The 24,545-nt window shown below is 38.8% G+C and overlaps 1 protein-coding gene across 10 annotated transcripts in view; it reads left to right on the plus strand.

Annotated features, from left to right (window-relative positions):
• The first annotated feature begins 5,318 nt into the window (after positions 1 to 5,318).
• The window catches only part of FBXW4 (F-box and WD repeat domain containing 4), a 117,007-nt gene continuing 97,780 nt past the window's right edge, over positions 5,319 to 24,545 (plus strand). For 3 of the 10 annotated variants that reach the window (XM_037804589.1, XM_037804594.1, XM_037804593.1), the window contains exon 1: positions 5,331 to 6,115. In XM_037804589.1, the coding sequence (XP_037660517.1) occupies positions 5,334 to 6,115 (782 nt within the window). In that variant the 5' untranslated portion in view covers positions 5,331 to 5,333. Of the gene's footprint in view, positions 6,116 to 24,545 lie in introns of all 10 variants that reach the window. The other 7 variants (XR_005211875.1, XM_037804595.1, XM_037804592.1 and 4 more) reach the window with 5 other exon arrangements.

Raw genomic sequence — 24,545 nt, forward strand, 5'->3', positions numbered from 1 at the left:
TATCACACTACCAGTATGACATCATTGTTGATGTTGACCTTGATCACCTACCTGGTTGAGGTAGTGTTTGTCAGGTTTCTCCACTGTAAAGTTACTCCTTTTCCCCCTTTCCATATTGCATTCTTTGGAAGGAAGTCACTATGTGCAGCCCACACTTAAAGAGTGGGGAGTCATGCTCCACCACCTTCAGGGTGAAGCATCTGCATAAATTATTTGTAATTCTTCTGCAAGGGAGATTTGTAAAGTGAACTTTTAAAATATTAAAATGAACTAGCTCAATTTAACTTAATTATTTCTTAGATTTAGGTGTAAACACCTCTTAGGGTTTTTTTTTTTTTGTTTTTTTTTTTTTAAACTGATTATCTATGTAATACATGGCTCATGCAGAATTCTGAGAAAATGCAAAAAAGTATAAAACAGCAACAAATAGTACTATCCATATTTCTACCTCTCAGAAGCAACAATTTCTAGCATTTTGTCATATTTCTTTCCAGTCTTTTCTCTAATGCATCAAGTAACTATTTTTAAAGAGCATTTGCTTTAAATTGTTTCATATGAAATAAAAAGTTTATCTTTGAATTCGGCAAAGAAGGTGGATTCCTAGAAAAAGACCAAATTTTGGTGGTGTTTCTAACAGGATTTAAGACTATAAACAACTGACCCAATAGATTATTTCTGAAAACAAATATTTTAGACTCTACTCCTCTATTTGTAAGAAGCTCAAATGTTTATAGATACAGCATTCACTTGAGGCCTCATTTCTCTCCTTTCTAATATACCCTAACTTGTCCTTTATTTTGCTATTATATGATACACATTTTAAACAGAATAAATCAGCTTTGAAGAAACTTGGGTAGCTAGTTAAAAATTCTAGCAGTTATCTGGGCTTCAAATCTCTAACTTTCTTTTGCATGATATGTATAGACATATAACTTTTTTTCTTTTTGAAAAGTTTTACTGATTTTCTAAAGGTGATACATGCTTCTTATTTTAAAAACCAAGGAAAAACTACAGAAAAGTACAAAGTAAAATCCAAAAATTCTATCACCTAGAAATAACCATTATTAACATCATTCTACAAAATCTCTTTGCATATATGCAGATAGAGATAATTTACAGTGAAAGTCTCATACAATGGATATACATAAATGGTTACTAAATTTAACAGAAGAAAATGAAGCTGAAGCAAAATGAAGGAATTACTGAACTTTGATTAAGTGTTTCTTTGCAAGATTTATTAGTTCCTATAAATTCCTTTGAAGTTTTGCAAAAAGATTATGGAAAGCATTAAGAGGTGAGGGTTAACATGATTAACTCTTAAAAGTAATTGAGACAAGAACAGGAGCTAATTTAGTCGCTGAGAGGCAAACTTTATTTAGATACTAGAAATGCTTGATGGTCAGAGGTAAAGTATAATATTCATTGTGTCTTTATTAGTTGTAAGGTATTTTAGAGGACCCTGAATTCAATGCATTACTCCATTTTCTGCTGTGAATGGTGAAAAAATGTTTCAGAGTACAAGATTTTGGGATCAGACAGGATTTAATACCTGCTCTGCTACTTAGTTGACATGTCACCATAGGCCTTAGTTTCATCTTCTGCAAAAAAGGACATAATAATGGTATCTTCCTCATGGGGTTGTTGAGAGGAATGAGTGACAATAAAGGGAAAGCTATTACGATAGTGCCAAATATAAAGGAAGTGCTCAATAAATGTGAGCTTTTATTATTAAAAAGGAATAATGGTGAGCATATGAGCCAATGTATGATGTTGAAAATGGTAGTTTACAGAATAATCTCTTTCTCATTCATTTCAGGCTAATTCCCCTGTTTAATGTACCTACTCCTACAGTTAAAGGCTGGCACATTGAGGGCTTAACCGATGTGCGGGCAGGTACCATGTATTAGACGTGGGAAGGGCTCCTTGAGATTCTGCCACGTATGTTTATAAGAATGGCCAGAATGCAGCAATCCTAGACTTTTTAGATCCCAAACATACATTAAGTATTACCTATAACAACAAAAACTTCCACTATGCATGTCACTTACATGGACATACTAACACAAAAGAATGTTACATCTGTACTTTAAAATCTTCTTTCAAAAAAAAAAAAATTAAAAGGATCAAGGATCAATCCTCTTTAAAAGAAGTGAACTAATGTTAGTGTTTCTAAATACCCAATATGAAATTCATACTGACTAAAGTTTTAATATATTATGAATTCCATATTTTTTGGCATTCTAAATTAAAAGCAGTTCAATGTTTTCAGTTTATGTATTAATCCGCAATTAAAATAAAATTAAATGAAAAGCTTTCCAAAAACAAAGGTAAATTTTACCCCACTATATTATTTCATGATTCCTGGATTTGGTATCAGGTTCCATTAACTTCAAAGGAGTTGATGACTTTTCTTAAAGATGTTCTGAAGGCTGAGGTACTCTTTCTACCTTCATGTTTTTCCTAGCTATTAAATATTTATACTAGTTGATAGTAAAATGCTTCAGGTCCCTCCAGGAAGGTATGCATCTACTTTCATTTCAAGTCAGTCTTTTAAGGCACAGTTGATTTTTTTTTAACACTGTGTTCCAAAAAAGAATTTTTTTTACTTTTTAAAATAATTATGTTTTTAGAGAAGTTGTAGATTTACAGAAAAATCATGCAGAAAGTTCCCACTTTCCTCCAGTTTTCCCTTTTATTAACATTTTACATTAGTGTTGTACATTTGTTACAACTGCTTACATTAGGGTTCACTCTTTGTGTTAAGACAGTTGTATGGGTTTAAAATTTTTGTTTACTCTGGCAACATATATACAACATAAAATTTCCCATTTTAACCACTTTCAAGTATACAATTCAGTAGTGTTAATTACATTAACAATGTTGTGCTACCGTCATCACCATCCATCACCAAAACTTTTCCATCACCTCAAACAGAAACTCTATAACAATTAAGCATTGATTTGCCATTCCAAAAAAAAAAAAAAAAAAAAAGAAAAAGAAAAAGAAAAAAAACAATTTTAAACGTGAGTTTTTGTGATGCAGTTTTCCCAAGTTTGATTTAAACCCCCCCAAACTGGATTTTATTTTGTTGGGGTTGGGGAGAGAGAGACTTGAAAAATTCTAGCTGCTTCTCTGAGCTGAGGCTAAATTGTAGTTTTGTTTGTTCTGAATGCTCAGGAATTTAGGGGCACACATTATCAACAAATAACAGAACATATACCAGCTTTCCATTTTGGTTTGGCTTTTCTCTCTGCATGGTGAATACTTTGGCTTTTTTTTTTTTTTCTTTTTTCATAATTAAACCATAAATTCTACCTCAAGCAGTTCATCTGATCTTTAATTTGGGTGTGAAAGGGAGTGATTTGATATTTATGTTTTTAAATGATAGGCAACAATGGTAATAAGTAAGTTGTACTTCTGTGTTTGCGGATTTTATTCCTGACTTGATTTAAATTGGGTTAATTAAATAATTTTCTGTGCTTTAAGTCCTCATCTAAAAACTAGGTACAATGTGGATGAACTATTCAGCTTTACTATATGTAAAGGAACAGTCAAAAAACAGTCAAATAGTAAGAAATTGCAAATGGGTTTAACACAAATCTGAACATAAAATGCAGGACCCATATGCTGTATTCATCTGTCTCCCTTCCAGAGTGGCTCACAGTATACAAATGTAGCAAGATCAATAAATGTTGAATTGATGGTATCACCTCGATTTGCTGGGTTCTTACCTCGATAGTCTTCTAATAGTATGATACCTGTGAACAAGCAAATTTTTTTATAATGATCTCTAAGAGATGGTCTAAATTCTTTGGTGTACTGAAATGTATCAAGCATTGCTTTTAATAAGTAAATCATTGTCAGGAGTTTAGAAACCTTTTTTCTACACAAAGCCTTTGTTGTACGTTTCTTTTTCTTTTCTTTCTTTTTTTTTTTTTAAGTGTATTTTTTGTAACAGGATTTGACCTGTAACTATTATTGAGCATTTTCTTAGAGGAGTTCAAAGCATTTTGCAGGGATCATTTCATTTATCCCTCGAAAGTAAGGCAGAGGCATTATCTCCACTACAGACTGGGAATGCTAAAAGGCCAAGATAGGTGGGATTTTTTGTTGTTGTTTTGCTAAGATCAAAAAGTAATTCTAGGGTAAAGCCAGATTCCGGTCTGACCTTGTTATACCATGCTTCTACAGCACCACAATAAAATGTAGCTGTTTCCTCAGGTTTCTCCTTGGCTATGCTAGGTGTTGAATAATTTTCAGAGTTGATACTCATTCAATCCTGCTTCCTGAAAATGGGTCTTAAGATGTAGATACATACAAAAGAAAACCCCAATCCTACATGGGTTTGGAATACAAGATACACACTTGGACAGGACATCTTCTCTCCCTCTCAATCCATGGCAGGCCAAGAGAAAAATAATGTGCCACAAATGTTAAGTCACAGGTGTAATATTAACTTTTCTAGTAGCTGCATTAAAATATATCTTTTATTTAGCCCTTTATATCCAAAATCTTATCACTTCAACCTGTAATCAATGTTAAGTTTTCAATGAGATATTTTACATTCTTTTCTTAAACATATATAAGTTTTCAAAATTTGGTGTCTCTTTCATGCTTACAACACATTTTAATTTGGACTAGCCACATTTGGAATGCTCAGTAGACATGTGCAGCTAGTGTAGGACCGCACAGGCCTCAACTTCAGTGGGTTTCTCGCAGCTCGGTCTTCAGATTGGTGCCCCTGGGAATGGAATAGGTGGTATGGGAAAGAGATCCTGTGTGACTTTGGGGAATCAACTTGCACTTGGGTGAGAATTCATTGGAAGCCTTTTGCCATTTCCAGATATATGACTGTATTGGAAGTTATGAACTCAGGACCTAGAAGACGGCAACCTCCCAGAATATGTCGAAAACACAAGCTCACTGCAAAGATCCTGGCTGGTACCCTGTATAGGAAACTTGTCTTCTAGGGCTGCAGTTTAGTGGGGCCCTGGTATGTAGGCTGTGGAAAGAGGCTTCACTTGAGGAAGAAGGCGGCTGCGGAAAGGGGAAGGCCACCTGATTAGGTGCTTCTTGAAGACAGAGGCTCAGACTAGGCCCTTTGAGAAGGCGGAGGCTCCTTTGGTTGCCTTAGTCTGGGCCATCAGCGGGCCTCACGACATGCTTGATGAATGGATGCATGTGCTTACAACGAGAGCTCGGGGTGGCCCAGGGGATGGGAGTCCACTCTCCCGTCTGGGCACACGCCTGCACCCCAAGGCGTCTCCACAGCTGCGGGTGTGAGGGGCGGGCCCAGCCCTCGACCCGCGCCGCCTCATGTGACCCGGCCCGACATGGTGTCGCCTCCTCCCGCGGCGGAGGCTCGGGCTCCGCTCCGCGTCGGGCCGGCCCAGCGGCCGCTTATGGGCAGCCAGGGCCGCCATGGGTCCCCCCGGGACGGTGGGCCCGGCGAGGGCGAGGGCGGGGAAGCGAGAAAACTGCAAGAAGGGAGGGTCGTGAGGGGGAAGCGAAAGAAGGGAAAGGGAAAAGCGGGCGCTAGGCAAGGCGGAAGAGGAAGCGGAGAGGAAGGGAAGTCGGGGCCGGCGGCGAAGGAGGCAGCGGGGCCTGGAGTCGAGGCGGGGGAGAAGGCAGGGCCGGGGCCGGAAGGAGCGGCAGGCGGAAGCGTGGAGGAGAGGGCAAGGAGGACAGTAGAGGGAGATGAGGGGAGCGCAGGGGCAGGCAAGGAGGCAAAAGGAAGAGATGACGGGAAAGAGGAGGAAAGGAGGGTCACGGCGGGGCGTCAGGAGGACGCAAGGCCAGGGAGAACACAGGGACGAGGGGGTCAGGCGTGGAGCCGCAACACCGGAGCAGGGGGCGCAGCCATGGCGGCGGCAGCCGAGGAGGAAGCGGCGGCGGCGGCTCGGGAGCCGCCCTCTCGCCCCGCTTCGGGGCCAGCGCTCTGGCGCCTGCCGGAGGAGCTGCTACTGCTCATCTGCTCCTACCTGGACATGCGGGCCCTCGGCCGCCTGGCTCAGGTGTGCCGATGGCTGCGGCGCTTCACCAGCTGTGACCTGCTCTGGCGCCGGATAGCCCGGGCCTCGCTCAACTCCGGCTTCACGCGGCTCGGCACCGACCTGTAAGCGCCCGCTCACCCGCCTATTCCCCGCCCGGGGCCGGCCCGCGTCCCGGGAAAGGGCGGGGCGCCGCGGCCTGGTCGGCCTGGGGCCGTGTGGTACCCGAATTCCGACACCCCTCTCCGAGAACCCTGGGGGATCCCAGTGCCCTCCTCTCTGAGCCCCCTCCCCCCATCGGTGGAAGCTTCCCGAGAGCATCCTTGAGTCAGCACCCTCCCCCATGGGCGGCTCCTCACATTTAGCCATCTTAAGCACTTCCTTCAGCTTTGTAATTGTGTCTTTTCGCAGTAGACTGCCTGGGTTCCTTGGTCCTAGAGGATCCTTCATGCTTTGGAGGCCTCCTCCAGTCCTGGTCTAGGACCCATGCCTGCTACGTGGTCTATCAGAATATTTTTTTGGACATTACTTCCTTCCCACCCTCTCCCAAAGTTTGTTAGGCTCCAGCGCTCACATAAAATCTAATATGGAAGAAGGTGATTCCTGAAGTATGGCTAGAGGGCTCAGACCCTCCCCCAAAAAAGGCCCTTGGTCCAAGTGCTTGTCACAGGTTATGACTTTCTACACGCAGAAGTATACAAAAAAAGGTGCTTGCTTGAGACAGGAGGCTGGATTAAGTCTAGACTATGTACAAAGGGACCGTATTTTTTGTAGGATCTGAGACCTGTGAATGAAAAACTACTGAACTCACTTAAGCTGCTAAGTAGGAAGGGAAAAAAAAGTAGGGAATTGTGGGAGTAAAAGCTTTCAGATTGCGTCTTACTCCATCCTCAGAGTAGAGGTAGTACAGTGCAATAACATTAAAGGTTTTATAAAGATAAAAAGCCATAATGCCATCATCACCTCTAGACAACTGTTTTCATTTTTAAGAGTTACTTTTTGTTGCACACTTCCCCTGCCCCTATAGCTGCTATCTTACTGATCCTAAGAATAGGGGCATAATAAATGTTTGTGGGTTGTTGGGTAATGAGGAGATTAAAAAATTTCCTCTAATATTGAAATTTTATGTTCAGTTTTTTTTTTTTTTTTTTTTTTTGCCATTATAGATAACAGTGAAATGAATAATTTAATGCATGTTTTGGTAACAACTTGATTGAGATATAATTCACATTCCATACAATACATATGTCCTTTTGAATTAGGTCTTTGGGATAAATTCTCAAGATTGGCTTTAGGATCAAAGGTTATGCTTTCCAAAGGGGTTGTACCAAGTTACAGTGACACCCGCAAAGAATGATTGAATCAGTTTCATGAGAGAATTTTAAACAATCGTTGCCACTTTTGTGGGCCTATAATAGCATCTCAAAGTTACATTGTTTTGCATTTCTTTTACCACTGGCCAGGACAAATATTTTCCCATGTGTTTGTTTCACCTGTGAGATTATCTGTTCCTGATCTTTGTTCTTTATGTTTTTCTTATAAATTTGAAATCCTTGTGGATCATAGATACAGGCTCTTAGTCTTTGACGGAAGTATTTTTTCCAGTCATTTGTTTTTTACTTTACTGTTTTTATCCTATAGAAGTTTTACACTTTAATCTATTAGAATCTGTTGGTCTTTTATGATTTTTCTCCCCTTTTTTTCCAAAGCTGAGTTATTTAGAATTCCTCCACAGACCTGATAAATCTTTTTGACTAGTTTCCCAATAATTTGATTTTTTAATAGTTAGCATTTTCATTAATGTCATTTTTGTTTTGGTGCAAGGGGTGAATTCAACTTTTTTTCTAAATGGCTACTCATTGCTACACCTTTCATTAAATAAGTCTCTCTCCCTTTGTTTTAGAAAGCTTACTTTGTCATATGTTAAGTTTACAACTATGTATTTATATTTGATTTATCTATGAACTCTCCCTTTTGTTTCATTGTTCTATTTTTCCATTTCCATACTATTTTTAATATTGTTGCTTTTAGATAAAGTCTAATCTGTAATTGTTAGACTATCCTTGTTGGATTTTTGTCTCATTGCTACTCTTACTGCCCTCCCCACTAAAAGTATTTCTGTGTCTTTTCAAAAGTTTTTACTATAAAAACTTCTCACATATCTGTTACGCTTATTCCTAAGTATTTCTAAATATCTTATGCCTTTTGTTTTTATTTGCAATCTCTTTTTCAGTATGTTTTCCAGCCGGGTATTGATGATATACAAAATTACTATAATCTTTTGCAAATTGTATCTTGAACCTGATAATTTTGCTTACCTCTTTTTATTAATTTTATTAATACATTTTGTTGTTGATGATAATGATTCCTTGGGATTTTTTGGGCATGCTGGGCTTGCCCCCTGCAAAAACAATATTTTCCTCTTCCTTTCTTATAAGAAAATCTCTTTCAAAGACATATTAGTTGACCTAGCAGAGAAGTTGGCTAAAATGACTGAGATCCAAGCCATCCAAGGCAAAGTTTGGCTCTTTCTCCTTATGGAGAATGAATGAATGAATGAAATAATTGATGTTTATTTTTATTTTCTGTTCAAAATGCTCTGAAGGAAAATAGTGGGAATGAGTCTGCATTCTGTTAGCAATAACAACAACAAAATGAAAAAGTTTATAGTGTAAAGTGCTTTGAGACTGTGAAGTGATATTATGACTTTATTATTTATTAGCCATGTGTGTTCTGATTTCTGGCCTGTGTCCTGGGGTGAGGTGTCTTTGGCCTTCTAGGAAAGTTGTACCACAGCACTTGATAAAGAGCATGGTCACTGCTTGTGTTTTCTGGGTTGAGAGAAGAAGTTATGCATGTTACAGTAGGTGGAGAGAGTGTTTACCAGTGTGGTCTGTTTCTGGACAGCTGCAGAGACATGATAAGCCACTGAGAAAGGTGGTTGCCTTCCCTGAGGGGAGTAGGCATGCACCCCAAGTCCTGTTAGGACGTTAGAGCATCAGGGTCCTAGACCAAAGCACAGTGCAAGTTTGGCTGCTTGGATAATGGCAAGGCTGGGCTTCATACTTTGAGCTAATTAACTGTAGACTGGATAATGGGATGCATTTTTATAAGCATAACATGAAACTACATTTTATCAGAAGCCACAGAACCTCACTGTACCTGAGTTTTATCATCTATAAATAATGAGATTAACATTGCTCAGTAAAATGAAGGTTAAATGTAGTGATGTGTAACATAGGAGGTACTCAGTAAATTGTAAAATTGAATTTTCTCATTGCTTGGCTTCTCTTCTAGTGTGTCTGTATATAGCAAAAGTGGGGATGGTTCTGAATTGGAGGTGCTGCCAAAAGACAGGAGGTGGGGGAGAACACACAACACACAAGTGGCTTAGTTTTTCTCACCTGTCCAGAAAGTTTTTGAAAACACAACAGCAGAACCTGTGGGCTTAGGGTCTGCACTCCCTGCTGAAGAGCCACTTGATTCTCAGAAATGCCAACTGCTGAGGTGTACTGACCTTCCGGCCTAGGGCAAGCCCCATTCACTTTGGTTGTTCCTAACTGATCATAGCTTTGTTGAGTAAGATGAACTGCTTTGGTTCCTTGTGATTTGTTAATGGTCTTATACTTGTGCTTGAAGGCATTTTGACCATTTAAAACCACAAACAAATAATTTGCTTCCCTTTAGGCCTCTTGTCCAAACAGTGAACACTGGTATCTTGAGTTTTTTTTTTTTTTTAAAGGGGACACAAAGGTAGTTTCAGTCTGTCATCTGGTTTAAAATCAGTTTTGTTCAAAGGTTTAATGAAGCCTGGGAGAGTAGAAATGTCTTGAATATATTATTAAAAATTAAGGAAATATTTTATTCAGCAATTTTTAAAGTTTTCCCTAAGGAGTAGGGGGAAACTAACCTAGGTCAGTCTACAAAACTTAAACAGTGAAATTTAACTGTCAGTTTATAATGTAGGCTGAATGGAAGTAGACAGACAATATGACAGACAATATGTTCTCTGTGGAAGAACAGAGGTGCTATCTACAAATTTTGATACTGAAAATTAACAAAAAGCAAAAGTATATGTAAACCTTTTTTTTTCTTTAAACTAGTCTTATGTTAAAGAAAGCTTGCTTGACCCTCTCCCTCCCAAATAAGTCCTGTGTATTTTCAAACTTGAATTTTATTTTAAGTGTCCTTCAGGCAGTATCTGGGTCCTCTCTTGCATTTGGCCTGTGATGGATTTGCCGAGAATTAACAATAGGTGTTTAGGGAATGAGGATTCTGAGGTGTTTGCCCTGGCATGTACATTCATTCCTCTGCCCAGGTCCTGTGGGCTTGGAGCTCTTTGAGGTTGGGGAACTGGGGTATCTATTTCAGTGATGATTAACGTCCAGAGTGGTGAGATAGACACAGATAAGCAGAGTGTGTTTGTTTGTTTTAAAATGATTGCGCCTAAGAGCATTTTTTCCCCCCTGCTCAGAAAGCATAAAGTTTCTTTTCGTATCTCTGAATGGAGAAGGCATTGCTGACTGGTTACATTTAAGCCCCAAACAGTGATTTTCAGAAAACAATTATCAACTTAAAGTAGCTTAGGCTTTCTCCTTCACCTTTCTGGCTTACCTAGGAAGGCGAGTCACTTACTTGTTCTTCAGTTCATTGAAAGGTTTCTTATATGGTTGTATTTATGGTCTTCGGCCATTTTGGAAAAACCTTATTTTTAATGGTTTCTGAGAGTTAATAAAAGTAGAGTTCAGTTTACATGCTCAAAATAAATAAAACAGTACACCTGTGGCAGCAGGAAATGGTCTAATGCAGCCAGTACCTCCAAATGCAAACTGTAAGAATGGGAGAGGCCTCTTCTAAGACCGTGAGAATACAGAAGCTGTTTATATTTTCCAGACTCTGTAAAACTTGAAAGGTGGGAGATGAATTTCCTAGTTTTCAAGGCAGAAACATGGAGAAACCAAGTCTTCACAATCTGCAATATGAGCTGCTTTTCATATGAATTCATATTGGAATGAGAGCTCTGAAAATATTTCAATACACCCTGCTTTTAATTTTCTGTTTCTAGCACCTTCATTCTTAGGTAAAATTATGTTTGGGTTGCTCAAATCAAACTATCATGAGGTTACTGGGGAAGCATACAGATTTTTTTAAAAATTATTTTTTGAGTGTTTGACTTAGAAAATAATAAACTTTGCATGACAACTTAACCTTAACTCTGAGTTGACCCTGGCACTGGATTAGTTTCTGGTCCTGATTCATAGCCAGGGAACAGACAGAAATTCAGGAAGGCTTTTCTTGAAGCCAGGCTCCAATAAATTTTGAAAAATTAAGATGAGATCAACTGTTTGAAAAAATGGGAAAATGAATTTTCAATGAAAATTGGCATCCTCTTCCTCCCCACCACTTTGACCTATAGAAAAAGCTTTAGAATTCATCTAGGTTTGTCAAACCATTAAAAGAGGTTCAGAATCCAAAGATTTGGTTTACTCTTGAGTAGAGATTTGAACAGGATTCAGATGGAACTCCATTTGTAATCAATAGAAGCAAGGTAGTTGGGCTTTTTATCGTTTATGAATTCTGAGTCATGTGAATGCTCAAGAGCTGTATCCAAAACTGAGCATGAGACTATCTGGAGAAAGAACTTACCTCTTGTTTTGTTAGAGGTTTAGCTGTCTTGTCTCAACTTTGAGTCAGTTTTTCATTTTATCCAAACTGTCCACCTTGTCCTCCCTGGAAATCTGGGCCACCCAATGGGCCCCTGTGCCTGCCTCTCTTTAGCTGACAATTAATTGCCTACACATTCCTTCTTCTCTTTTTTTTTTTGGTCTTTGACATGAGCTCAAATTGCTGAGAAAGGTGACAACTGTGAAATGAAGACAGGGCTTGGAGACACCTTAAAAAATACATGCAAGGGCCACTAAATGACAAGAGCAGACTGCCAGGCTCTTTCAAAACATCACCATGTATGTTGACTTTCCATTCCTTGTCCGTGGCACAAAATTGGAGGTCAAAGAATCATAGGAGTTAGAGATGGAAAAGACATTTGAGGTCAGCCAGTTCATCCCTCTGCCTTCTGCTACCCCGATTCCAAATTATTCCTTAAGTTATATTTTCTCCTCCCCGCTCCTGTACAGTTTTTATGGTCTTCAACTCACCCCGGTTGTCACCTTTGGAGAATAATGCTGGAGGCTCTGTCCAGTTTTTCCCCGTCACAAAGAGATATTGCCTCTGCCCTCAGTTGACACTCATGAACTTCTTTGTTGGTGGTCTCAGCTGAGAGACAAGGCTAACTGGATGTCTCTCTGATGCCTGGTGATGGAGATTTCTAGACAGAATTGAAGAGCATTTAAGGTGTGATGGTGTTGGGGAAAGGGTGAACGGTACAGGGTAGCTATTGCTGAATTTGTTCCCAGATTTTTGCTTTTTTTTTTTTTTTTCCAGGGCTATTGACCTGAAAGGGGACTTGTGTATGTATGCTGCATACGATTTTGGGAGAAGTTTGCAGGGACAAGGAAATAACATTGAATAGGAGTTTGATAAGAACCCTAACCTGGAAATGGGTGGATTAAACAAACAAATTAAAAAATACCAATCTCATGAAATAGTAGAGGATTGTTTCAGGAAATACATGTTGATAGTGAGGTAAGGGGTGGCTTACTTTATAGAAGCTTAGCTGACAGTTAAGTTGGGGAGAATGGATAGGCTGGAGGCAAGTATTTTAGACTAGGGGACGCTGTTGCTTTTGGAGTCTTCTCTTTCCATAAGGATGTAGAGAAAGAGAAGTCTTATGCTCACCACCTGTGTGGTTTGGAAGGGGGAATGGTCATTTTTAGAGGCAGCTTTGGAGGGATACCTCCAGCTCCCCCTTCTAGTTCCAGCAGCTGTTGGGAACAGTCCGAAGGGGGTATTATATTTCTTCTGGTAACTCTGCCAAGAATGAGAGGAAATCCACAATCTGTGAGGTTTTTTTTTTTTGTGGGGGGGGGATGGGGATGGGGTGGCAGGTGATGGGACAGGGAAATTAAATTGTTTTATAGTAAATATGTTGAGATACTTTTCCTGGAAAGCTTTTTCATTAAAGGAAAGATATCTCCCCTGTACTCTAGTTCTGTAATGGGCTTTTTCTCTTTGAAGAGAGTGAAATAGTCTTCTTCCAGTACTCCTTTGTCATTTCTTCCCTGCAGCTCCAGCATGATCCCCAACCCTATTTTTAACTTTTTAATTTTCAAATAATTTCAAACTTACAGGATAGTTGCAAAAATAATACAAACCCAATACAGAGCTCTCCAATCCCATGTTTCTTTAAATTTTCCTTTAGAAAGCCATATTGAAGAGGTGTATCAAGATGCAGATATATGTGGTGTTTGTTCTTAAGAGGGAATTCTCTCCAGAAGTTAGTTACTAAAGGAGAACTTCTTGTTCAGGCCTTATCTTGCCTGCAGTTTGACTTTATCATAATGGCCTAGAAACTGGAGATGTAAAAACTTTCTGGGTGGTATCTGGTTCATGTTCTCTCCAACCCTTCATCTAGGCTGGGAGGGCACCAGGGATTTTGAAGCCTGGCCATTTTGGTTGAGAACTTATTTTGGTGATTAATATGGAACACAGTTGTAAGATTAAAAACAATAAAAAACAACCCTGGGAGGCAGACTGTAATTATTTCCCACATTTCAGAAGGGGGGGTCTAGGGAAATATCATTTGGAAAGTATGAGAACAAAGTCCACCTCTGAGCCTGTTAGTGCCTAATTCACTTAGAGGAAGGCTTGTTCACAAAAATGGTGGTGTCATTCTTGCTGTTGATTATTCTTGGGAAGCACTATGTTGCCTTTCTGAAAGTTGTATTGTGGGATTCTTAAAAAACTGGTTCTGTGATCAAATGAGTATAGGAAGTTTTGTGGACCAGATCACCTTTCTTGGGGATTTACAGTGTCCATTTGCAAATTGAAGACACAGAGAAGTTTCGAGATAGAGACTTGTTTACTTTTGTCTCAACCAGCAGTGTCCAAAGTGTTTTGACCATAAAATCCATTTTTTTCCTTACTTAATAATCTCTTAACATCTTGCAGAACACACACACTGGTCAAGTGCCCTTCAAATACAGAATCTGACCAACAGCAGGAGGAAATGAATGTGAACAAGGCCCAACTGTAAATCCTAAGCTCATGTAAAGGATCAGGGCTATGCCCAGTGCTTCTGAAATGGCTTTGGGCAGCTTAGACATGTGGGTGCCAATATTAAGGTAGTTTATCTGCTCAGATTCCTTCCCTAGAGCATCTCTTTGGAGGCCTTGGTTGAATTCTTGAAGATATGGTATATTATCCATTGTTAAGAAGGGCCTTGGAGCCTGAGGATAGTCTGTCCAGACTCCTGAAAATCTATGGGTGGTGTTCGAAGAATGACTTGCCAAGGGGGAGAACCACAAGATTCTTGGTTAAGCAGTTGCTAAGCAGTATCTAGCAAAATATCTATCATGTTAGGGTCATGGTTCTTACCTTTTGTATGAAGTTAGAATTTTCATTAGTACGGTAAAGAATTAAAAAGGTGAATGTCCTTTTTAAAAAAAGCAAGTTTCAGAAAATGGAAAAACCTGTCTATGATTACTTGCATTATTTACTTGTTCACCCTTTGGTGTATCGCTATTTGAATAGAACTGTTTTCTGCCCTGACCTTGTTCTCTTATAGCCTTTTTTTTTTTTTTTTTTTTTTTTTTTAATCATCATTTTATTGAGATATATTCACATACCACGCAGTCATACAAAACAAATTATACTTTCGATTGTTTACAGTACCATTACATAGTTGTACATTCATCACCTAAATCAATCCCTGACACCTTCATTAGCACACACACAAAAATAACAAGAATAATAATTAGAGTGAAAAAGAGCAATTGAAGTAAAAAAGAACACTGGGTACCTTTGTCTGTTTGTTTCCTTCCCCTACCTTTCTACACATCCATCCATAAACTAGACAAAGTGGTGTTTGGTCCTTATGGCTTTCCCAATCCCATTGTCACCCCTCATAAGCTACATTTTTATACAACTGTCTTCGAGATTCATGGGTTCTGGGTTGTAGTTTGATAGTTTCAGGTATCCACCACCAGCTACCCCAATTCTTTAGAACCTAAAAAGGGTTGTCTAAAGTGTGCATAAGAGTGCCCACCAGAGTGACCTCTCGGCTCCTTTTGGAATCTCTCTGCCACTGAAGCTTATTTCATTTCCTTTCATATCCCCCTTTTGGTCAAGAAGATGTTCTCCGTCCCACGGTGCCAGGTCTACATTCCTCCCTGGGAGTCATATTCCACGTTGCCAGGGAGATTCACTTCCCTGGGTGTCTGATCCCACGTAGGGGGGAGGGCAGTGATTTCACCTTTCAAGTTGGCTTAGCCAGAGAGAGAGGGTCACATCTGAGCAACAAAGAGGCATTCAGGAGGAGACTCTTAGGCACAAATACAGGGAGGCCTAGCCTCTCCTTTGCAGCAACCGTCTTCCCAAGGGTAAAACTTATGGTAGAGGGCTCAACCCATCAAACCACCAGTCCCCTATGTCTGTGGTCATGTTAGCAACCATGGAGGTGGGGTAGGCGAATACCCCTGCATTCTCCACAGGCTCCTCAAGGGGGCACTACATCTTTTTTTTTTTTTTTTTTTTTTCCCTTGTTTGTCTTTTTTCTTTCTTTTTTTTTTTTTTTTTTTTTTAACTTTCCCTTCTTTTTTCAAATCACCTGTATGAAAAAAAAAGTTAAAAAGAAAACAAACATACAATAAAAGAGCATTTCAAAGAGACCATAGCAAGGGAGTAAGAAAAAGACAACTAACCTAAGATAACTGCTTAACTTCCAACATGTTCCTACTTTACCCCAAGAAAGTTACATAATATAGCAACATTTCAGTGAACTTGTTCCTACTACAACCATCAGAAATTAACAGACCATAGTCATTTCTGGGCATCCCCAGAACGTTAAATAGCTTATCTGTTCTTCTTGGATTATTGTTCCCCCTTCCTTAATTGCTCTCTACTGCTAGTTCCCCTACATTCTACAGTATAAACCATTTGTTTTACATTTTTCAAAGTTCACATTAGTGGTAGCATATAATATTTCTCTTTTTGTGCCTGGCTTATTTCGCTCAGCATTATGTCTTCAAGGTTCATCCATGTTGTCATATGTTTCACCAGATCGTTCCTTCTTACTGCCGCGTAGTATTCCATCGTGTGTATATACCACATTTTATTTATCCACTCATCTGTTGAAGGACATTTGGGTTGTTTCCATCTCTTGGCAATTGTGAATAATGCTGCTATGAACATTGGCGTGCAGATATCTGTTCGTGTCACTGCTTTCCGATCTTCCGGGTATATACCGAGGAGTGCAATCGCTGGATCGAATGGTAGCTCTATATCTAGTTTTCTAAGGAACTGCCAGACTGACTTCCAGAGTGGCTGAACCATTATACAGTCCCACCAACAATGAATAAGAGTTCCAATTTCTCCACATCCCCTCCAGCATTTGTAGTTTCCTGTTTGTTTAATGGCAGCCATTCTAACCGGTGTTAGATGGTATCTCATTGTGGTCTTAATTTGCATCTCTCTAATAGCTAGTGAAGCTGAACATTTTTTCATGTGTTTCTTGGCCATTTGTATTTCCTCTTCAGAGAACTGTCTTTTCATATCTTTTGCCCATTTTATAATTGGGCTGTCTGTACTATTGTCATTGAGTTGTAGGATTTCTTTGTATATGCAAGATATCAGTCTTTTGTCAGATACATGGTTTCCAAAAATTTTTTCCCATTGAGTTGGCTGCCTCTTTACCTTTTTGAGAAATTCCTTTGAGGTGCAGAAACTTCTAAGCTTGAGGAGTTCCCATTTATCTATTTTCTCTTTTGTTGCTTGTGCTTTGGGTGTAAAGTCTAGGAAGTGGCCTCCTAATACAAGGTCTTGAAGATGTTTTCCTACATTATCTTCTAGGAGTTTTATGGTACTTTCTTTTATATTGAGATCTTTGGTCCATTTTGAGTTAATTTTTGTGTAGGGGGTGAGGTAGGGGTCCTCTTTCATTCTTTTGGATATGGATATCCAACTCTCCCAGCCCCATTTGTTGAAAAGACCATTATGGCTCAGTTCGGTGACTTTGGGGGCCTTATCAAAGATCAGTCGGCCATAGATCTGAGGGTCTATCTCTGAATTCTCAATTCGATTCCATTGATCTATACGTCTATCTTTGTGCCAGTACCATGCTGTTTTGGCAACTGTGGCTTTATAATAAGCTTCAAAGTCAGGGAGTGTAAGTCCTCCCACTTCGTTTTTCTTTTTTAGAGTGTCTTTAGCAATTCGAGGCATCTTCCCTTTCCAAATAAATTTGATAACTAGCTTTTCCAAGTCTGCAAAGTAGGTTGTTGGAATTTTGATTGGGATTGCATTGAATCTGTAGATGAGTTTGGGTAGAATTGACATCTTAATGACATTTAGCCTTCCTATCCATGAACATGGAATATTTTTCCATCTTTTAAGGTCCCCTTCTATTTCTTTTAGTAGAGTTATGTAGTTTTCTTTGTATAGGTCTTTTACATCTTTGGTTAAGTTGATTCCTAGGTACTTGATTTTTTTAGTTGCTATTGAAAATGGTATCTTTTTCTTGAGTGTCTCTTCAGTTTGTTCATTTCTAGCATATAGAAACATTACTGACTTATGTGCATTAATCTTGTATCCCGCTACTTTGCTAAATTTGTTTATTAGCTCTAGTAGGTGTATCGTTGATTTCTCAGGGTTTTCTAGATATAAGATCATATCATCTGCAAACAATGACAGTTTTACTTCTTCTTTTCCAATTTGGATGCCTTTTATTTCTTTGTCTTGCCGGATTGCCCTGGCTAGCACTTCCAGCACAATGTTGAATAACAGTGGTGACAGTGGGTCTTATAGCCTTTTGAGGTAGAGTTCATACATGTTCCACTGACCATGTGATCTTCCTCTTATTTGCAGCAAATTGTATCATGAATTACGTTATGGCTCAGTGGTTTGTCTGACAGAAATCCCCATAAGAGTGTAGTTCTTTTGTTGAATGAAAATAAATTTAATAAATTGTTTAAAATTTGATGACAAAAAAAAAAAATTTTGATGACACAGTTATTCAGGGTTCCTGGTATACCACTATCCTGCAGCTCTCTGGTTAAGAGTGACTTTTGGAAGAGGCTTAAGACTTGATCCTGTGGAATTTATGAGTGAATTGAACAAACAAAACACATTGCTGTAAAAAGCTAGCAGTGTCCAGTGGTTTATGATAGGTTCAGTCTGAGAGTTCAGCTGAGATGGAGAGGAAAGTTCAGAGAAGTTAAGGAAGTAGAGCCTTTAGCTGTATCTCAAAGAATGGGTGAATTTGGCTAGTCCTCCGAAAAGGGAGGCAAGCGTTTGTTAGGCTGGTGCTGGCGGTGTAGATGAAGGCCTGGATATAGAAATTAATGTAGAAGAGATGGGCTTGGCTAGAGTCCAGTTGCCTAGTGTAAAGCTATGGAAGATGAGTTTGAGTAGGTAAAGTGAGTTGACATTGGGAAACTTTTCAAGGGAATTGGGGGTCTGCTCCATGCCCTCCTTGGGCTGTCCTCTCCTCATGCTGACATGTTCCCTAAGCTTCACTTTGCCCTGGATGTTGGAGCAGTTTAACACAAAATTATATTTTTCATTGAGTTTTTGGAATCTTAATTATAAACCTCTGCTCCTAGGGCCTTTGGAGTGTTCAATCTAATGCAAGTATAAATGAAGAGTTAGAAGTTTCTTTTAGGAAACTAAAACTGGTTCCTACTTGTACACTAAAACGGAATTCTTAGTGTATTAAAAGAGCTGATGAGTTCAGGCAATATGGGAGAAAATCTGCTTTCTGGAGAGCAGGAATTTCAAATAAATCAATACGAGATAGTGTTAAGATAAAATTCCAAGTGCCAATCATCATATTACATAGCTTGTCACCCCTCCTCAGCCCAGTGTCCCTTGAGATGGCCTTTTTCTGTCCTTGTAGACTGATACCCTTCTTTCCTGAACTCCCAAGCCAGCAGGAAGTTATGCTCATGGAAATCATGACTGCCATGCAGGTAGGCAGCATTGGTGGTGTCAAGGGGAATCAAAATTCAAGATGGTGACGGGGAGGGAAATTGATTTGTGATCCTGGAGTGCTCTGGTTTTAGAGACTATGTAGGTTTAACATCTTTCAACCCCCAGACATTTTTCTTCCGACTAGGCTTATTTATTTGCTTTTGGTTTGGGATTGGGAGCTAGGAGGGGTGAAATGAAAGGAAACTCTAGATCACACCCCAGATTTATTTCTGCCCCTCTGGACTGACTTGTTGCCAAGATTTTAAGGGGCCAGGTAGCTTACTGGGTGCCTGTTGTGTTGTTTTTGTTTAAAATAGGTCATGTGCCCAGGAATGCAGTCAAACTATAATGGTGACTAAGTGCCGGAAAGCTGGGAGGGAGGAGACCCAAGTGGAAAAATAAGCCTGAGGCAAGAGAAGGAGGGCTGGGAAAATGGAAGTTTGACCAGGCCCACAGGCCAGGTTAGAGATTCCTCTCTGCATTAACAGCCATGCGAGAGATTTATTTACAGGGCACTAATCATCTTTTTGGTGGTGTTGGTGGTGGGGGGTTACCCTCATTTTATACTAGTAACTGTCCTGGAGAAACAGCTAGCCTGAAGGCATTTCAAGGATGGGAGTAAGGGTCCTTAAAGAATTCCAAGTGGCACCTGCTCCTGTCTTGGGCACTTTTCTTCTGCCTTGTTCTACCGATTTCCTTTGACTGAACAGTGACAGGTCCTCACAGGGAGGGAGGGATACCTGTTTTCAGAGAAAGGAGATTTTAAAAAATTCCTCGTGATTTTTCAGATGCTAAAGCCAATAAAAATATAGGTATGATTTGGCCACCAGCCATGGGAACTGTAACCGTTAAAGATGATTGGACAAAGGGGATGAAAGAGCTGAGTTGTTAAATTGCTTTCAATAAAGTGATACTATGTCTCAAGTTGAAGCCAAATGCAGTGGTTAAAAAAAAGTCAAAATTTGATCTGAAGGACTATAGCAAAGTATTTTGATTATGGTGTTTGTTTTGGGAGAGGATGCCTGTACTTGCTGCTTCATAGCAGCGTATAAAGTTCAACTTGGGACGTTTCTTGCTGCTGTAATCAAGCCCCCAGGGGAGTGCTTTGACCCTTAGTAAAGTGTCACCAAATGGAAGTTAAGTGACCAGGGAGAGGAGCGAAGTGTCCCAATTCAGGAAATATGTTGATTCTTTTCCCTTGTTTTCTTCCTGCTGCGATTCAGAATATCCAATTTTTAGTCTCCCTTCCACCTATTAATTTAGACTTAATTCAAAAGGAGAGGTGTTACTATCTATGATCTCTTCTTTTATATTTGGGAGGGATTTGTGGATTAAGATTTGACAAGTGAATTTAGTCTTTTTGATTTAGAGCTTAGTTCTTTTGGTCCATCCTGCAAACTCATCTTTTACAGTCTTCAGTTCTCTATCCATATGGTAGTATAAGTTGCTTTCTAGTAATGTAAACCGAAGACAAAATTCACCCAATGGAAGAATTCAGTAATATGTTTTAGCCTTAAAATGTATACATCCAAATCTTAGTCATTAGCTTTATGTTCACTATGAGAAGAACAATATCTAATAGTAGAACTAACTTAGAAGAAAAATAAATGATTGTTGGATTAGCCTTAGTGATGGCATCATTAATGGTTATTAACTGCAGCATATATTAGTATTTACATAAAAGAACCTTTTTGTAGTGATTTACAATTTATACTGTACCTTGTTCTGGTCATTGTCTTTAAGATACCACAATTATGTGAAATATTATTTTCATTTCATGGATATAGAAACAGATGATTAGAGAAGTTAGGTGCCCAGGGTTGCATAATTTGTAAGAAAGAGAACTGGGATTCAGGCCCCAGTTTCCTGACTTTGCATTTTGTGCTTTTTCCACAACTTCATTTAATCTACTATTTAGTTAAAGGTAAACAGAAAGATCTAGCTATCAACAATTATGTTTGTAACTAAAAGAAATTGCTCACTTTCTAAAGTACCGTCTGTTTACATCTTCTGACCTGTTGTTTAAGGAGACGTAATTTTATGTAGTGTCTCCTCTCTACCTTTATGAATTTGACTTTATTTTAAATTTACCATTATTTGTATAGTCTTTGCCAAAATGTTTTGCAGATTCACATTTGTCATTTCTAGTGGCAGTATATCCTATTGCATTAGTATACCATTCTCTTCCACAGACAGACATTTGGGTTTGTTTCCAGATTTTGGCTCTAATATGTAGCTGCAATTATAAATATCTTTGTAGAAAATATATTTTTTCTTTTGCATTAATTCTTTGTGATATAGTGCCCAAAGTGGGTATTCTGGGTCAGATGGTATCAATTCATGGACTTTTGTCTTAAGAGGCACAGAATTCCTTTCTGAAAGGCCATACCAGTTGAGCCTGCTACCAGCAATATGACCAGATCCAAACCCTTTTATCAAACCAAGGCTATTGTCAGGCTTTTCCACTTAATAGATGTATGGTGGTACTTTAATACTTGTTTTAATGTGTATGTCTGCAAATTATAATTGTTGCAGGTTATTTCCCCAGTATTTTATCATGCTAACAGTGTGTGACTGTTCATATCCTCTGTTGACATGGGTAACAGGGTGTTATCCTGATAGATTCTTATCAGTTCCCTAAAAATTTTAGAAATAAACTTGTATCTATAGTATTGATTGTTAAATTTCCCCTACTCTGTTGCTTTCATTTTAATCTCTTTTTTTCTTTTCTTTTTTTTCTGTGCAGTATTTAAAATCAAATATAGTCAAACCTGACAACTTCAAATTGATGCATCTCTATTGTTTCTATAATCAGGAAATTTCCTCCTTCTTCATTGGCATATGTTTACTATTTCTTTTTCTTCTAGTTAAAAAAGATTTTAAATTTACTCTTCATCTTTTTGGAATTGATTGTGTTGTATGTAGTATGAGATGGTAACCTAAAATCAGTTTTTTTCTTCTATTGATATCCAGCTTTATCAACATTTATTATTATTATTACCATTTGAATAAGTATTTTTCTCTTTGCCAAAATATTACATTGTAGAAAAATTAGAATATACATAAAAGAACAAAGAAGAAAATAAAAACGCCTAAAGTTGGCCATCCAGTGTTAATTACTACTATTTGAGAGAATATTCTTCCAGTATTCTAGCTAGGCATGTATTTCTCCTTCCTTCCCTCCCTTCCTTCTAATAAAGTTGGGAGGATGCTATATAAATCCAACAGCACCAATTAAGTTGTGATTTCTTTCCTTAGTTTAAAATTTTACTTTGTTGTTTATTAAATTCATATCAGTTTGGGTCACTTCTGAATTTCTTTTTTAAATGGAAGCACAAGTTTGCTTATTGCTTATTTCCAGTATCTTCTAATTGAATAGAATTAGAAATATACAAAGAATAATTGCTTTCTCAACAAACACTTATTGGTACTTATTATAAATAAGGCTCTTAGTAAGTGAGAACAGTGCCTGGCATATAGCATCATGTTAAGTGTTTGTTAAATAAATTATGTTTGGAAACATGACCCAGAGAGACTTAATGTTCTGAATCTTTTTTTTTACATTTTTTATTGCAAAATATTATATATATATATACAGAAAAGTAATAACTTTCATAGTACGATTTCACAAGTAGAGAGAAAATTTTGAAGAATGTTATGAATTATAGTTCCACCATTTCAGTTATTTCCTTATTGTGAAATATAACATATATACAGAAAGGTGATAACTTTCAAAGTATGATTTAACAAGTAGTTAGAGAGCAAATTTCAAAGAACATTACAGATTCCAGTTCCACAGTTTCAGTTATTTCCTTATTGTGAAATATAACATATATGCAGAAGTTGTTAACTTTCAAAGTACAATTTAAGGAATAGTTATAGAGCAAATTTCACAGGATGTTATTGGTTACAGTTCAACCACTTCAGTTATTTCCTTTTAATTATTCTAATACCCTAGCATCTAAAAAAATTATATAAAGATTCAGTATTTCTAATCCTATCTTGTCTGTTTTTACTACTTCCTCTCATTTAATCACTTTCTTGATCTTCAGGGATGTCTAGACAGTGACCATCCTAACCTGTTCATATTGAAAAAGGGTGTCAACATTATGGGGAAGGGAGCTGCATCTAGTTGATATTCTTGAAGAGGCCGTTGCCTATTGGTTTGGGGACTTACCTGGCATAGGAACACTCTGGAGGATTTGTTTCTGAAAAAAATGAACTTAGTGAGTGAATCTTTTACAGAGTCCCAGATAGGAGCCTAGGTATTTTGGGACTACTGTTGATTAGGGCTTGGCATACTGTGGCCATTTGGAGCTTGCATAAGAATAACCTCCAGGATAGCTTCTCGACTCTATTTGAAATCTCTTAGCCACTGAAACCTTATTTTGTTGCCTATCTTTTCCCCCTTTTGGTCAGAAAGGCATTCTCAGTCCCTTAATGGCAGGGCCAGGCTCCTTCCAAGAATCTGTGTCCCATGTTGCCAGGAAGACTCATTCATCTGGGGGTAACTGTCCCACACTGGGGGGAGGGTGATGAATTTGTTTGCAGAGTTAGACTTAGAGAGAGAAAATCTATATTTGAGCAACAAAAGACACTCTCTGGAGGTGATTCCTAGGCATAATTATAGGTGGGCTTAGCCTCCCTTTTACAGCCATAAGTTTCACCCAAGCAACTCCCAAGATTGAGGGCTTGACTTATAAAGTAGGGGGTTCCTAAGTTCACATAACATATGTTAAGTCCACGATAATCCATCCATATTTCACATTATCATCACTTGGTTGTACAACTCTCATCACTCTCCATTTTAAACAATTTTATGAATTGGTGCCCGCTAAATAGTGAATACTTAGTCTTATGTGGTTTCCTTGTATGTGGTGAATCACTTCTCTCTTGCTGCTTTCAGGAGTTTCCCCTTTTCTCCATCATTTGATAATCTGATTAGTATATGTCTTGGAGTGAGTCTATTTGGATTTGTTCTATTTGGAGTTTGTTGGGCTTCTTTGATTTGCATATTTAGGTCATTTATAAGGGTTGGGAAGTTTTCCCCAATATGAACTCAAATACTCTGCCTAGAATGCAGGGGTATTCGCCTACCCCACCTCCATGGTTGCTAACATGACCACAGACATAGAGGACTGGTGGTTTGATGGGTTGAGCCCTCTACCACAGGTTTTACCCTTGGGAAGATGGTTGCTGCAAAGGAGAGGCTAGGCCTCCCTATGGTAGTGCCTAAGAGCCTCCTCCCGAATGCCTCTTTGTTGCTCAGATGTGGCCCTGTCTCTCTAGCTAAGCCAACTTGAAAGGTGAAATCACTGCCCTCCCCCCTACGTGGGATCAGACACCCAGGGGAGTGAATCTCCCTGGCAACGTGGAATACGACTCCCGGGGAGGAATGTAGATCTGGCATCGTGAGACGGAGAACATCTTCTTGACCAAAAGGGGGATGTGAAAGGAAATGAAATAAGCTTC

The sequence above is a fragment of the Choloepus didactylus genome, chromosome 15 (genome assembly GCF_015220235.1).
Source record: "Choloepus didactylus isolate mChoDid1 chromosome 15, mChoDid1.pri, whole genome shotgun sequence".
In the NCBI taxonomy this organism is placed as follows: domain Eukaryota; kingdom Metazoa; phylum Chordata; class Mammalia; order Pilosa; family Megalonychidae; genus Choloepus; species Choloepus didactylus.